General features: G+C 40.6%; 1 protein-coding gene across 1 annotated transcript in view; it reads right to left on the bottom strand.

Moving 5' to 3' along the window:
* Window positions 1-15882, bottom strand: part of NEB (nebulin) — a 202699-nt gene that overhangs the window by 179338 nt on the left and 7479 nt on the right. Inside the window, exons 6-12 of the mRNA XM_045558869.1 lie at window positions 14503-14610; window positions 13922-14026; window positions 13148-13252; window positions 12372-12476; window positions 7405-7509; window positions 1636-1740; window positions 863-970 (exon numbers count right to left, since the gene is read on the bottom strand). Of these exons, the coding sequence (XP_045414825.1) occupies window positions 863-970; window positions 1636-1740; window positions 7405-7509; window positions 12372-12476; window positions 13148-13252; window positions 13922-14026; window positions 14503-14610 (741 nt within the window). The remainder of the gene's footprint in view (window positions 1-862; window positions 971-1635; window positions 1741-7404; window positions 7510-12371; window positions 12477-13147; window positions 13253-13921; window positions 14027-14502; window positions 14611-15882) is intronic.

Below are 15882 nucleotides of genomic sequence, written 5' to 3'. Positions count from 1 at the left end.
CTCTCTTCCAAAAAAATCACCCACTCCTTCCACCACCTTCCCTATCTCAATAAAGGGAAACCCCATTCATTTAACTGCTCAGATCAGAACCTTTCTCTTATACCCCACATCCAATCCGTCAGCAAATCGGGTCAACTGTTCTTTCAAAATACTTCTTATCACCTGCCCTGTTACCCTCCTGATCCAAAATACCACTGTCTTGCACCTGGACACTGTAATAGCCTTCTAAGTGATGCAATGCTGCTTCCTCTCCTCTAGCAGAGCCCAGGCCTGGATTAGAACCAAGTGTGGTTGGCTTCAAAGTCTATGCTCTTTTTAGTGACGATCCTGCTTTCAAATGCCAAGGAATCAGACTATTCACCAAAGTCACTCTGTAGAACATATGAAGGTATCCTTGGATTTATGAACCTTGTCTGTGACCAGGTTTTTCCTTAGTCAGTGGGAAAATAAAAAAAGTACTCATAGTGTTGAGTGCGGAAGTGTCTATTTTCGTAGAAGGCTGTCAATTGTCTTTTCCTGGGGGACGAAGTCCTGCTACTTGAGATTACAGCATTTCTACTTCTGGATAGCAGAAGGCCCTTTACTCTATGAAATACTGAAGATAGTAATTAAGTATTATTACTGTTCATACATGACAAAATAAAAAAATCTGAGTAGCCCTATTATAATTCCAAAGTACTTTTTTTGTTGTTCTTGTTTTAATTCTACTCTTCTTCAAATGCCTGGGATCCATTAGTCTCAACCCTGGTAGTTCCCCCAAGAACCATCCACCCTTCCCATATTCATTACCTACGAGAATCAGAGTTATAAGAAATTCACCCTGACTCAAACAATAAAGATAAATGCAACAGTTTCTTCCTACCTTGCTAGCTGCCACTCCAGCTTGTTTATTCACTTTGTACTCTGGAGTTTCAGTCTGCATGAAGTAGATCTGGTCTTTCAAGCTCTCGAAATCTTCCTGGTATTTCCTCTGCAAGACATTAAGCATACTGGAGGACTGCTGTGAAAGACACTATGCAAGATTTTACATAGGAAGACACAGGGATTTGGAGACGCTACCCAAAACCACACTCCCTTGGGTTTAGGCAGGTCAGAATACAATTAGAGAATGTGGTACCATTGCAAAAATGGGTAGCAATTTAACAGAGATTTGGAACAATTACAATAGGCTGAAAGCATAATTAGAAAGGCTTTTCTTGGCCACCAAGAAAGACCTCTCGAAGGCTAGGAGCAGAGAACTTAAGAAAAAGGAAAAACAATAATTAGACTTATGTTTTCCAGTGAGAAGAAACTACACACTTTGAAAATGTACCGTTTGGTTTCCCAGGCAAAGCATAAATTAAAAGAGCCCCTTTGATTTGTATTAACTACATTTTGCAGTCAGTGAGAGGGTCTCACCATGTTGCTCCTGTGAAAATTGAGGTAGAAATAATTAGGAATTTGGCCAAAATAATATTTCTCAAAAGAAAAGAGAGTTTGTGAAATTTCTTTCTTAACCGAATCTTCACACCAGGTCTTGTCCCTGAGAAGAGGGGCCTCAAGTGTTCTGGCACCACTCAAGGTACAGCAGGTGGTGAGAAGTCATTAAGGAAAGGGGTCCCCCTCCCAGGACATCAGCAAACCCTTCCTACTTACTGTACTAATGTTATCAGCATTCATTTTGGCATTTGCCATTTCAAAGCAAGGTGTCTCACTCCATTTTCCTTTGACTTTATTTTCATAGTCTTCTTTGTATTTTTGCTAAGAAAGAAGAAAGAAAAGAGAATAAGACAAGCACAACCCAGGAGTTGACAAATAAGACAACAAATTATGTAATAATGATTAACTTTTAAAAAATATCTTGAGCGGGCCATTCTTAGGTCCTTAATAGATGTCTTCAAAAAATCTTCCAGTGTAGTGTCACTTTACTCAACAAGAAAGTTGGGCGAGGGTGGATAAAGAGAGATCTCCATGCCAGATGAACTTAGCTATTAATTTCTAAGCTTTACCCAAACTCCTAGTTATCCAGAAAGCATCAATCACAATCAAATTTGATTTGCAGGTTAATGAATAATACCCTCTAGTATAAACTTAAAGACATTTCATAGGAACTAGAAAGTAATTTGAAAATTGAACTGCTGCCCCATCTTACTTCCAAATACCACCCACTCCAACTCCAGGCTGTAAACTCCTTGAAGAGAAGTGTTATGTCTTCTTCATTTTCATATCCTCAGAATCTAACACAAAATGTAGCACGCAGATGTTACATCATAAATGTTTATTAACTACATACACTAAACTGAACTGAGACCATGATACATGATATTGTACTACCTTGGCCTAGGTGTTCTTAGAACAGAATTCACCTAGCCAATCCCAAACCTGAGCCCATGAACCAGAATCTTAGCTGGGTTAGAGCAATTTTCCAACTGTGGCTCATAGAAATGTGTTAACAGACATAACTAATGGGTCTCAAGGTGTTTGTATGTTTACACTCCAACATACCATTCAAGGAAAAAGAAAGAGGTTTTCTGGTAGACGTTTAACAGAACAAGAACTAAGGGAGAGTGAGGTACATAGCCAATGAGTTAAGAGTTCAAGGAAGCCCAGCCCTCTTTGAAATGTTCCATTTCCTTTTTCTCAAAAAGTTAATATGCAAATTAATAGTCAAGTGGTTTTCATAGCTATAAATTTTAGAGCTATGGGCCTGAGTTCAGAAACTCTGGGCCCAAGACTTAATTCCATCATTACAAAAGTATGACTTAGCCTCTCCAATTTCAGTGATCTAAGCCACAAGTGCTGGCAATAATATTTACACAGGGGACTGCCGGGGGTTTAATAAGATTACATACCAAAGAGTGCTTTGTAAACTTTACAGTGTTAAGCAAATGTGGGGTATAATAATTGTAAAAATAATTATTATCATTATCCTCATAACAGACAGAAATTCTGCAAAAAAGAAGCTAGTACATGTCGGGGGAGGACAATTCTTCTAGGGAAATCTTTGCTGAGATAAGATTTACATTATACTGCCGATTAATTTATCTACCCTCCTCTTTTGAAGCTTTAAAGAATTGAAGTCAATAAAATTGATATTTGGATTTGCTAAGACTGTCTATAGAAGTGTGTCTAATCTTTTTGGGAAATAGACTCTTCAAGAATCTGAGAAGCTATAAAATGTCCACAAACACTTAACAGCTTCAGAGGTTCTTTTTTTTTTTTCTTCTTCTTCTTTATCTCTTTCCAGAAGAACAGAGGTTCTTGATATGCACACACCTCAGGTTAAGATCTCCTGACCTACAATTTTTTTAGAAGGATCTGCCTTTCTTCTCGCTTGCTGTCAAAGGAGGAAAACTCTAGATTGGGAAGGGACAACTGGGCCTGAGGCATACCAAACTGAGATACAGAGAACTCTGTGATATAATTTAAAGTTGAGAAGGCAACAGATATTCTTAAGAATGTCTAAACACTGGGCTATTATAGAAACAGGTATCACATATGTAGATTTGTTGAGGAAAATTGAGTAGGAAATTCTCACAGTGAGAGATAGATGTCTGATTTTTTAAAAGAGATCAAAACAAGATGCAAAACAAGAGTGTAAGATTGCCCAAGACCCACATCCAAAGTCCTTTCTCCCTTCTTAACCTTCACGAACCACAGCTCCATATTTCCCCCTACCCAGCAGCAGACAGGGGTCAGGGTGAAGATGGATCTCTTGCAATCTATTCCTGAGTACTACGGGGTCTGGGAAGATTTCCACTACACAGGAGGAGGCTGGAGCTTGTTAACTACTGAGGAAGTTATGGACTTCCCTTTCATTTGTGGGTAGGAGAGAAGCAGAAAGGGCAAATAGCAAGAGTAGTGAGAGGAAGAGAGAGGGACGTGTCCAAGTGGGACCCTCTCTGCCAGCCAAGGGGTCTCACCCTGCACGTCTGGCAATACAAGGAGATGTGTTACCCATATCAGGGGTCCAGCCTCCAATTGTCCCCCCCAACCCCAACCCCAAGGGTTTCCCCCTAACACTTCTCTCCAGCTCTGTTGTGTTTGGAGTTGACCGATGGAAATCTGAAGAAGACAATCGAGTTAACTTTTTCTTGAATTTTTTGGTTTATTTAACAGAGAAAAGTACATTGAGTCAATTACAAGCTCTGGGACACCCTCTCTGGCAAGTTATAGTAGGATTGAACCCTGTTCTATGGTTCCTCCTGCCTGGAGGGCAGATGAGGAGCTTCCATTGGGCCACAAACCAGGCACCTAATGCGTTACATAAACACAGGGTTTCATTTTCTGCTTTCCACACCTGCATCTGTAGTTTTTATGTGGTTATTAAATGAAAAGAATATGAAGCCACATAATCACCCTTCTCTTTTTCTGTGAGTAGCTAAATAATGGGACTCCTGATGGCTCCATTCATAGAAAAGTTATCCTTTCAGAATGGGCATAAAGGGTCCCAAATGGTATTTTTATTGCCCACAGTGGGCCCAGGGCCACCTTCCTGTCTCAATTGAATCTCTTCTAGAGAAATCAATGGGAGTCTCCCTAATCCTACGTGGTAGAAGAGTTTTCATGGTTTCAAAAGATCAGAGCCTGGCATTTTCATGCTGTGTAACAATATGTCACTGAAAGATTTTTTTTTTTTAATTCTAAATTCCAGTTGGGTATCAACTGGAAACTCCAACCTGAAATCTTATATTTTTCCTACTGTGATCTGGAAGGGAGTGGAGAGGCAGGCACGGAGACACTAGAGGGACTTCCCAATGCTGCATTCAGAACCCCACTTTCGGGTGGTCATAGTGTGCACTGTTTCCTCATCTGTAGTGCCTGCTCACATGAACAACTCTGCCCATCCATCTATGTTACAGCCACAAAATGCAGCTGAACCAGGAAGCGGTGCCAGCACATAGCCGATGGCTTTGGCCAAAGACCAAGGTGACAAAATTGATTCTGACAAGCATACAGCAAAGAAGGCTGGTAAACAGAACGTAATAATAATATAATCATTGCAGATATGTGATCATTACTATCTGAACTGGAAGCTGTAAGACAAAGGATGGATCTGGGAGACATAGTTCAACAAGAAAATGCTGAGTTTAATTAAATTGCATGAGAGTGAGAACATAAAAGAGAGTTTTCCTTTAAACCTATTTTGGAGAGAAAGAGGATATGATGCTGCTGAAACATGGGTCAAATCTGCTTGAGAGTGGGGAAGACTTTAAGAGAAAGGAAGACAGTCCCACAGATAAGTCACTGTCGGATGGTTTGTTGTTGGATGGACTCCTACCCATCAAGAGCATTGCTCCCCAACATGACTATTATTTTGGATGCATTATAGTCATTAGGAACTTTTAAATCCAGGTAAGACCGAGATGAATAATGTCACCATGGCCAAATCTGGTGACCTTCGTCCACAGCCACCCTCCCCTTTAGCTCATATTATTATTCCACAAGGGCAACCCAGGTCTGGTAATGCTGTCAAAGTACCCAATGCTGTCACCTTACCTAACTAGAGTGGTGCAGTACAAAGGATGTGTAATGCAAGCCATCCTAGTAGCCATTTTTTTAATGTAAAATGAAACAGGTGGGAAATGAACTTTAATAATATATTTCACTCAACCCAGGAGACACAAAATATTAACATTTCAACATGTAATCAATGCAAAAAATAATTAATGAGCTATTTTTCACATTCTTTTTTTTTCATATTAAGTATTCAAGATCCAGTATACATTTCTCACATATAGGACTCTGAGTATTACGGGATGAACTTTGTGTCACCCTCAAATTCATATGTTGAAGCCCTCACCCTCAGTGTGATGGTATTTAGAGGTGGAGCCTTTCGGAAGTAGTGAGGTTTAGATGAGGTCATGAAGGTGGGGGGGTCTCCATGATGGGATTAGTGTCCTTGCAAGAAGAGGAAGAGACCAGAGCTCCCCCTGTGTCTCCACTATGTGAAGACACAAGGAGAAGGTGGCTGTCTGCAAACTAGGAAGGGGCCCTCACCAGAAAGTGAATCTTTGATCTTGAACTTCCAGCCTCCAGAACTGTGAGAAATAAATGTCAGTGGTTTAAGCCACCCTGCCTGTGGTATTTTTTAGAGAAGGCTAAGCTGACTAATATACTCAGTTTGTACTTGTCACATTTCAAGTGCACACTAGTCATGTATGGCTACTGGCTACTGTACCGAAGAGAACAGCTCTAAGCTAACTGGCAAGTCTAAATTGCTGGAGAGGATGATTATAGAGGACTAAGAAAGTGATTTTTTAAAAAATCACTTTTAAGTACCCATACTGCATACTCAAATAAGGTAAAAGATATCTTTTAAAATATGCTTTAAATGAAAACTGAAAAATAGATTCCTTTTTCTTTCTAAATGATGACTTGAAAACACCTTTTTGTTTTTCTTCCAAAAAGATAAATTGTCCTTCTCCCCAATCTTATTTACAATATCAACACTTTCAGTAGACTATCTCTTTATGCACAGTTCTAAAATTAATTTCTGCTTAGCCCTGGGCAATATTTCAGGTTGGCGGTATTGCTATTAGTGAAATTTTACTATACTTACTAGATCCTTTATCCAAACAGTCCCTGGTTACACAGTTAGACAATCTGCAATATCAGACACTAAAAAACATCACCAGATAGAGGTATCATCCATATCTTTTCCTCCTTCTCCTCTACTAGACAAATGCTTTCCCCCAAAATACTTAAACAAGATAGAAATCTTGAGGTTTCTAGCAGATGACCAAACTGAGACTCAACTCCAGAGAGGGCAAAGAAAGGTGTTTAAAAGCAGCAATATCACAGGAGAAAGTGGCCTGATTTGGACCAATTCAAAATAGGAATTTAACACGGCATTTTCATCAGTTGAACATCTGTCTCTCTGCATTCCCTGACGGGGCTGCATTCCCCAGCGCTAGCTTACCAGCCTAAATATAGGCAGACTAAGCTGTTTGCTAGGACCTTAAAAGTTACGAGGTGCACTGCCCACTGCTGTCAACTAAGCTCTGTCTGGGAGCCCACTCCTGCTTTCTGAATTTTCCAAGTCTGACTGACAGCATCCAACTATATGAGGTCTTCACATCGAATTAAACCAGATCCTCATGGAAGGGTGTGATTAACTCGCTTACTCTGTTACTAGTACTCTTAGGAGCTATCAAGTGACATTAGGACATGGGTTCTGTTTTCAAAAGGTAACTTTCACATATTTTAATTACTGAGTCACCAAGCTGGCTATACATTCATTAACATAGTTCATGATGTTCCTGGGTGTATTGCCTTTGCTGTAGAGATTTTGGGGGTCATATTTAAAAATACTCTTAGTGTTTATGTTTTGTCTTTAGGTTTGCCTTTAGTTACTTTTTCTGAGGGTTGAAACGATTAGGCAGGGCTTTCAAGGGAGACAGTGGCCCAGCTCAATTTACTTACCTTGCTCACTTGTCTGGTTACTTTCTTGGCAAATTCTATTTCTGGAGGATCGGCCAGAGGTGTGAATTGAGCTTGCTGTTCAGCGAGACCTTTTTTGTAGGCAACCTGAAAAAATAAGACAGGGATGCTCGAGAGCCACAGAAAATTATTTATGTCCCGTGTCCCATTTGTTGGTATTTTTGAAAAAGACTATATTTTCATCTTTATTTAAAGTCTTAAATTTTACTATACCATGTGACCATAATTTATCCTCATAGATGTGACATGTCCTGGTTCTCTCAGTATTACTAGTGATTTCTATTTCTTTGAATCTTCCCTCCCCTGCAGGACTCATGGCCCTACCCTGTTTCCTTCCATTAATTTCCATGCCATGAGTTGTAATTGCAATTATTCTCTTAATCAGCATCCTCAACTCCCAATCTCTTGTCTTTTTTCCACACCCACTTAACAAACCCTCAGCTTTGGATCAGCTCAACCACGTACTTCCTCTGTTTCCTATACCCAGGATGCTGAACGCTACTGAAGAAAATCACACAACTCTATGGATTGGGCAGTGATAACATGGTAAGTATGGTTAAGCAGGATGTGGGAAGAAGTACCGGGCAGGGAGCTTCTGAACTTAAGCACTTTGCCTCAAGTTTATGTGCCTACCCAGTGATATGTTCTGTGAACAACAGCCTGCTTAGGGCTCTGCGCCCAATACTCTGTGACTTCAATTGTCCCTTTGTCTTCAATTAAGCTTGAATATCCCATGCTGTGTCTCTGGTCGGTTCCTGCTCCCAGGGGCTAATATAAAACCCCAACACTATCCCTAAGTCCCCAGTCAACTCCATCCTACTCTCAGCTTCCTCGTCTATAGCGTAAAGAGAGGCTGTACACTCGCCTCCTCCGTGCTCACCCCTGCCGCGCCCGCCCCTCGCAGAGCACGGCTCCCACACCGGGTGCCATCCCCTCTGGTTCCTCTTTTTTGTACCCAGCTCAATCAGCTGTTCCTTCTCTTTCCCATAGCTTCCACCTCTCCCTCTTCATTAGCCCCTTCCCTGCACCCTACAAAAGGCCTCCATCTATCACCTTCAAATAAATATGGTGGCCATAACTCATGCATCCCCTTCATTCCTGCTCTCATTTCTTTCTTCATTACTGACTCCTCTGGCTTTTTCTTCTACCTGTCGTGACCCCTGCCTCCCACAATGCAGAACTATTCATGGGTCCCCAGACACATGAAGCCCTCAAATACCTCAGGACCTCATACATGCTACACTTTATACCCTCTCCTCCTCTGTCTGCAAAACTGCTGCTCCCTCTCCACGGCTCAGGACAGGCACGGTGTCCCCTCCCGACCCCTCCCTGACTCCTGAGGCAGATGTGATGAACTCCTGGGATCTCACTCAGCTGGGCCCTTATCTTCTTAAAAGGAGTTATCAGATGACACTGTAACTGGTTATTTACATGTCTGTCCCTCCTTGGACTGTGAATCTGGGATGGCAGAGGACATGTCCTTTCATTGGGAACCCTGTGGCCTGCATAGTACCAGACTAGAGCGAGGGATCAATGATTCATTTCTGAACCTGTGTTTTATACACTGAGGCCACAGGGGTAGTCTGAAGAGGAGAATTATCCTCCCCACTCTCATGCTACACAAATTCTACAGATTACTTTTCCTTCCACATGGCAGTATTCTTATTGATAAAATAAAGAAGTTGGATCATTCCAAGGTCCCAATCATCTTCATGCTTTGACCAAATCTAATCATATCTTACCCTAATAATATTTACCTAGAGCCTATAACAAAAGCTTTCCTGAACATTAAATCAATTGGAATACAAAACACAGATTTAAAAATGTGTTTATATAAATTCCACTGTTTAACTTCTTGTAAGTAAAGACTTTATTTTAGGCATAGGGCAACTTGATTTTCCATGGCTGGCTAAGTCCTTAGGGAAAAAGCAACATTCAAACAGGACAAATGCTTATTAAGTATGACATCCTGTCAAGAACTTTCAGAGAAATCAGATCCAGAAGTCCTAATTTCTCAGGAACCTTGTTTAGAATTCTGTCTAGTTAGAATTCTGTACTCTGGGTCAGCCTAAAGATTCTCTTAGCCTGAGCAAAGTATTAATAGTTAGTCTCTGCTTAGACAATAAGGAAAACATGCTAAGTAAGGTTAAGAGGGACACAGGAAGAAAGTACAGCAGAGGGAGAGGGAATCTCTAAACCCAAGTCCTTAGCCAGAAATCTACATGTCTATCCAGTGGTATGTTCTGTGAACAACAGCTTGCTTAGGATTTTATGCCTGGTAAGGATAGAAGTTCATGGGGCTGACAACAGTATTAATAGGCATGGCAGTAATGTGATACTGAGTGCATACTTGGTCTGCAATAAAAATAAAAGCTATGCCTTAACTGCCAGGTCTTTCTGAGGAAAGGTGGGGAAGGTTCCACTTCATTATTGTATATTCTCCTTCATTATGTCCTCTGTCATAGCTCAAGAATCACAGCCAACCTTTCAAAGTCCACAGCACTAGCACGGCATGGAGGGGAAACCTTTATCCCTCCGTTTTATGGATAAAGGGAGACAGTAGGAGATTAAGTGTCTTCTTGGAAACCTCTCCCAAGGCTTACATGACATGGCATTTTCTGGTCCCCCTTCAACTTCTCTGTTTGTTCCCTCATCCTTTTGCTGGCTCCTTTCCAGATGCCCCAAGTGTGGATGTCCTCCAAAGCTCTGCCCTTGGCCATGCACTCCTCTGCCTCCCTCATACATTTTCCTGTCTTCAGCTATAACATTTGTTCTGATGACTCTCAAATATTAATTCTTGTCCTGATCTCACAGCTATGCAATGGTATGAAATTTCTAATTTATCTGTAGGATCCCTTAATCTGAACATTGCTTCTGTTATCTCAACTCTATTTCTCTCGCCATTAATGCATCTTCACCAACTGAGCCACTGTTTGTTCAGACTACCAGTCTACGGTCAGAAACTCCTCTGTGGCTTCTTTCTCTCCTTCATCTCCAAAGTCCAATGTCATTAACACTTGTTAATACTTATTATGTTGAGACTCATTTCTTCCTCTCCTTTGCCCCCATCATCCCTCTGATCCACTTATATTACTAAAATAGACTACTGAAAATTATCCAGTTTTTTCTAGTCCCAATCCACCATACTCCCCATCAAAATTCCTCCCAAGTCTACTGTTGACACACTGTTTTCCTCTCTAGAATCTTATGATGCCTTTTATTGCTCTCCATACATCAAAGCTATTGGTCTCATTTTCAAGTTCCAGCTGCTGGCATTCTCGGAAATGCCCTCCAAACAAGGCACCCACATCATTCACTTCCTTTGTCCCCTAAAACTCCAGACTCAGCATCACCTCTGTCCCCTTTTCAAGGGCTCCCTCAGCTGGAAATGCCTTTCTTCTTCATCACCTGCCATGCCCTCGGGATCACCACCTCCACGTGGCCTTCTCTGCTTACTCACACGTGTCCTGTCTTTCTCATAGCAGGAATCAGACTGTTGGGCTTTGTTTTGATCTTAACTGTTTGCTTGTTGTTTAATATAGAACACTCTTATTTTGCCAGCCTGATTATAAATTCTTAGAAGAAAGGATGAAAACTTCTTGGAGTAGTTTTCTAACCTGCCAGGTATGTATGCATAATAGACTTTCAATAAGTAACTATTGATCACTTGATAAAGACCACACAACAATATTAGGAATCCACGAGATACAAAACTGAAAAGCTAATCTTGAAAGAGAAGCAGGAGGTACCCACACCCTAAAAATTACCATGTACTACATGACTTCAAAATTTTGTTATGCCTTCTCTATTTCCTAACATACCTATGGAAAGTTAGGAGTATATCTGTGCCATATTTTAACTCATTACATGGAAAGTAGGATAGAAAATATGCACACTGAACTTGTAGATGAATGAGTGGCAATAAAAATTAAACCTAAAAAGATGGGGACACCATCAAATGGGTCTGTACAATTTTGGTCCCAGGGAAGATGGGGTCCTAGGGTCCCCTGGAAGCAAATCCCAATCAGTCTCAACTAACTAGCTAAATCTGGATGAGTATACAAGGTTCTAGGGGTCTATCTGACAATTATATGTCAAATAACTTGTCATTTTATAAAATAGTGTTCTGCTAAAGACTAGAGCAGTGGTCTGGATTTTCAGTATGACCTCCGGCAAATGCAGGAGTCAAGCAATAAAGTACCTCGAAACAAAGGGAAGTGCCAAACCCAAATGAGGCTCTCTGCTGCTGCTGCTGCTGGTTTCAAACCTAAGGATGCCATTAGGCCTTTTAAGTTCCTCTAATATACCGTATTCAACACCTATGATATTAAAATTCTGGCAAATGGGACTATTGATTTTTTGCTAACTCTGAAATATCCTCTACGCACACCGATGGCAAGAGCTCTTTGTGGGATAACTACTCAAACACATTTTGACAAGTTCACCAGTCAGGTACCCCATGCAGAAAAAGGGAGCTGCACCCCAATTCAGACTTGATGATTAGGATAGCAAGGCAAAAACCTTTGACAACATTGTTTAGTTAATAGATTTAGAAAGGCATCTGTGATTCCAATAGTTTTTTTTAAATGTCACTCTATTGTCACAGAACTACTTCAATCAGAGCCAAGGGGAAAGAAGGACTCTTGCTGTAGTGGGGAGAATATTGGGATCACAGATCTAAGCTCTGCCACTAACTACCTATGTAACCTTAGACTCAGCTTCATCACGTGTAAGAAGAGGGAATTAGACTAAATTATACTTAACATAAAGTGTAAATTATATATAATTTCAATTAGACATCATAAAGTATATCGATTCTAGATGTACTCTTATGTGATATGGCATTTAGTCTTTTCTAAAGAAAATCACAGTGCACATCTGGCCAGAAGTTATAATTCAAGTTTTCCCAACTCCGCACACCTAAATGGTGCCAGCTGCACTTCACTTACATCACTGAGAGCTTTCTGGGCTTGGGCAACTCTCCTCAGTTCTGGGCTATCATTATAGGGGTAAAACAGATTTTTGTCTGCTTCCCAGTCTTCAGTGTACAGTTTCTAAATCAGAAAAGAGTGAAAAGTTATAAGAAAGTGCAACACGCTTACACAAAATACATAACGTTGAATTCATCCATCAATGGCGTAAAGAACCAAGGGCAAGGTGAGAGCAAAGGTAAATGAAATCCACAGATAACCTCCCCCTTTCCATCCAACCCAAGTCATTTTTATTAATAGCGTGACCTGCTTCTCCTGGCAGATCTTATTTTCAGAGCGGCAGATGTGCCAGATTTTGTTTCATCTCTGCCTCCTGCAACAAGTGCTAGCGCAAGTGTGAGGAACCAGGAAGCACTTCACATAGTGTCCGTCACAACATAAACCTCTAATGAGAGGAACAGCCAGGGATATCCCAAGTGTAGCACAGGGTCTGCAGAAAAATTTAAACTACCTTTGTGGATCTCTCAGCTGGTTCTCAGGTGCATCTTTCTTCTCCCCAGACATTCCCCACCCTCATCTTGTGCAGAATTACTCTCTCCACCACCCTGCCCAGGAGATTTCCTCACAGTTCCTTTTGCCAAGCCCCACTGCTGCAGTCCCATGTGCCCCAAGGCTACTCACAGAAAGCTTGGGGAACTGTATTCCAGATCATCAAGAGTTTATCAAGTATCGCTGTAAAGTACACGGTGGGATGACGTAGGAAGATAGAAGAGCAATGAAGCAGAAGCCCTTACCTTACTGAACATGGCTGTGTTCTTAACGGCCTGGACAAGTTCAGGGGCATCAGGGGGAAGCAGGTACTTATCCTTGGTGTCTTCCCAGTTCTGCTTGTATAAAACCTAGACAGAAGAAGCAGAGAATCTGTGGCTTGATGGTTCACCCAAGGGCACGAGGACTTAACAAAAGGAGAGTTGAAAGGTGTCCTCGCACAAACGCTGCCAGTGCATTACCAGGAAAGCACTGACCATGTCGATGTCCTGTAATACTTTTCCTGCAGTAGTAAGCTTTTGTTCAAAAATTCTAATTTTTTTAACTAAATCATGATTCTAATTTCCTATAGATTCCTTTCAAAGGTTGCAACCAATCAGTCATTGACTCAATTTGGCAAGCAGATATGTTTCTTTTGATTTGTACGGTATTTTAAAATGTTTTTAATTAGTTGCCGACATTTGAAATTTGGAAATTTTTTCATGAAAATTTAGCTCCTCAACTTCTTTAGAAAATAAATAAGAGACTCTGGTGACACTAGGACTGCATTCTGTGCAGCGACTGCCTGGAGCTGAGCCACAGTTGCCTCCTTGGGCAGGGCATGGACTCTTCAATCCACCCTAAGCTCCTACAAGCCATTTCAGTCATCCATGCAGCCTCCCTGATGTATGTGGGCATTGGATTCACACTGCCTGTGGCCTGGTGTGCAGGATCAAGCCTGTCCAGTTTCCTCCTCTAAGACAAGGCAAAGGTAATACACATGCTATGGAGTATCCCAACCGACAATACCACGGCCTTACCTTGCTGACTTGCTGCGACACTTTCTTTGCATGTTCAATATCCTTTGCTTTTTCATCTACGTGACAGATAGTTTTAGCAACATCGCCATCCATTCGATACTTAACCTGCAGAAATAATGCACAATTAGAGTTCAGAACAGGCATAAACATGTGAGTATATTAAAGAATATCTTACAACCAAAGAGCATTAACCTAATGACTCTATATCTGCATCACAAAGGAAAGTTTCTGCATTGTAGCTACAAAAACGGTGGTCTTCAAGGATCCACAGAGCATCCTGGCTGATTTTCCACCTGCCACTCCTTGGCCTCACTGTGCTCCAACATGGAGGACCACAGTGGGTTGGAGTTTCCACCTCATAGTGTTCTCTTAAGCTAACTTACTAAGCCAAGCTTTTAGAAGTCCCTTTGGGTTCACATTTACAGCAATATGATCTCTGGTCAATGCTTTTTCTAGATTTCTGGAGTAGCTCACATTAATTCAACTCCTAATTTTCATTACACATATTTAGAGCCCTCAATGCTCAGTGGTGGACATGTTTTTGGAATGTCTCTCTCCTTTCTTTCAGCAATGCCACCCACCTCACTGAGTTGATCTTGTACTTTCTTGATTCTGCGAAGTTCTGGGGTATCGGTTGTGCTGGCGTATGGCTGTCCTTTTGCTTTCTCAAACTTCTCCTTGTATTTATTCTGAAAAGAATATCAGATATTAGCCTAAAACCTGACAAGACAGCAGCAGAAATTTCAGGCAACATATGCATCCCTATCTGATTAAAAAAAAGAATCCTCCAAGTTTTAACAATTATTAATTGCAATAGCTTTCTTTTTGTCCCCTACCCTGACTCTCAGCAAAAACTAAAATAGATTTGTTAATTGCTCTTCCTAAACATGGTTGGATCCTGGAAGCAGTACAAATTTATTCCAGACTATTGTCTTGGAAATGCCCTAAAATGATTCTCTGAATGCTTTTTTTTCTTTTTGTATGAATGCACATATAAAAAGCCTGAACTTCAATTATTTTAGAAAATAAATATAGAAATTGAGTTAAGTCTGAAAAGATTTGATTGCTAATACAATGCAAAAAATTTTAATTCAGAAGTTGCAGCTAAACCCCAGTGGTTTGGATAGCTGAGACATCAGCTGAATTAATGGAAAATCTGAATGATGGAATATTTTGTAAAGAAATGCAATTTTATTATTTCTGCTAACTGCACAATGGATTCTTGCTTTAATAATAATGTGCATAATTATCGTTAAAAATGCTTTAAGAGTACTCTTGAGTGAAGTAGTCAACTATCTAAATTATACTATTGACTTAGTTACTAACCACTTTAAAAATATTATAGACCTTTGCCAACAGTCTGATTAGAATATCAGAAATTCTAGGTTCATAGCATCTGAATTAATGAGATTTTATAGCGATAAATTGACTCAAAACATTTCCTATCTTTGATGAATACTGCCGCAATAAAGGAGGAAAGAAAACTTTGTTTTTAGAAACCTAAGTCTTAGATCATTCGAGGCTCTGAACTGCAATTTACCACATAGTCTCCAGGAGTTAATACTTAACTAAAAGTGAATATTTATTGGCCAATCACAACAGGATGCTTTTGACATAAAATTTAGTCCTACATAATCCAGAGTTCCCCTGAGCTACCTTTCCTTTTTCCAAGCCTCCAGAGGACACACAGTCAAGCCACCCAGCAAGACCTCAGCCCACCATGGATAATCAATAAATTAGGTCTGTTGAAATGAGTCTAAATCCGCTGGCAATCAGTGTAACTTACAGACTATTCATGGGGATTTAAGGACCAAGGACCATCAAGTGCAAGGATACTCAACCCAGGCTGCCCATTAGAATCACATGGGCAGTTTTTAAAAATCTTTGTGCACAGGTTCCCAAACCCAGACCAATTAAACTAGAGTGGCCTGAGCATCAGTAGTTTGAAGGCTCCCAGTGGG

This window comes from Lemur catta, chromosome 8 (assembly GCF_020740605.2).
Source record: "Lemur catta isolate mLemCat1 chromosome 8, mLemCat1.pri, whole genome shotgun sequence".
Taxonomy (NCBI): Eukaryota; Metazoa; Chordata; class Mammalia; order Primates; family Lemuridae; genus Lemur; species Lemur catta.
The sequence above is the reverse complement of the archived record's forward strand: the minus strand, read 5'-3'. Positions and strand labels throughout refer to the sequence as shown.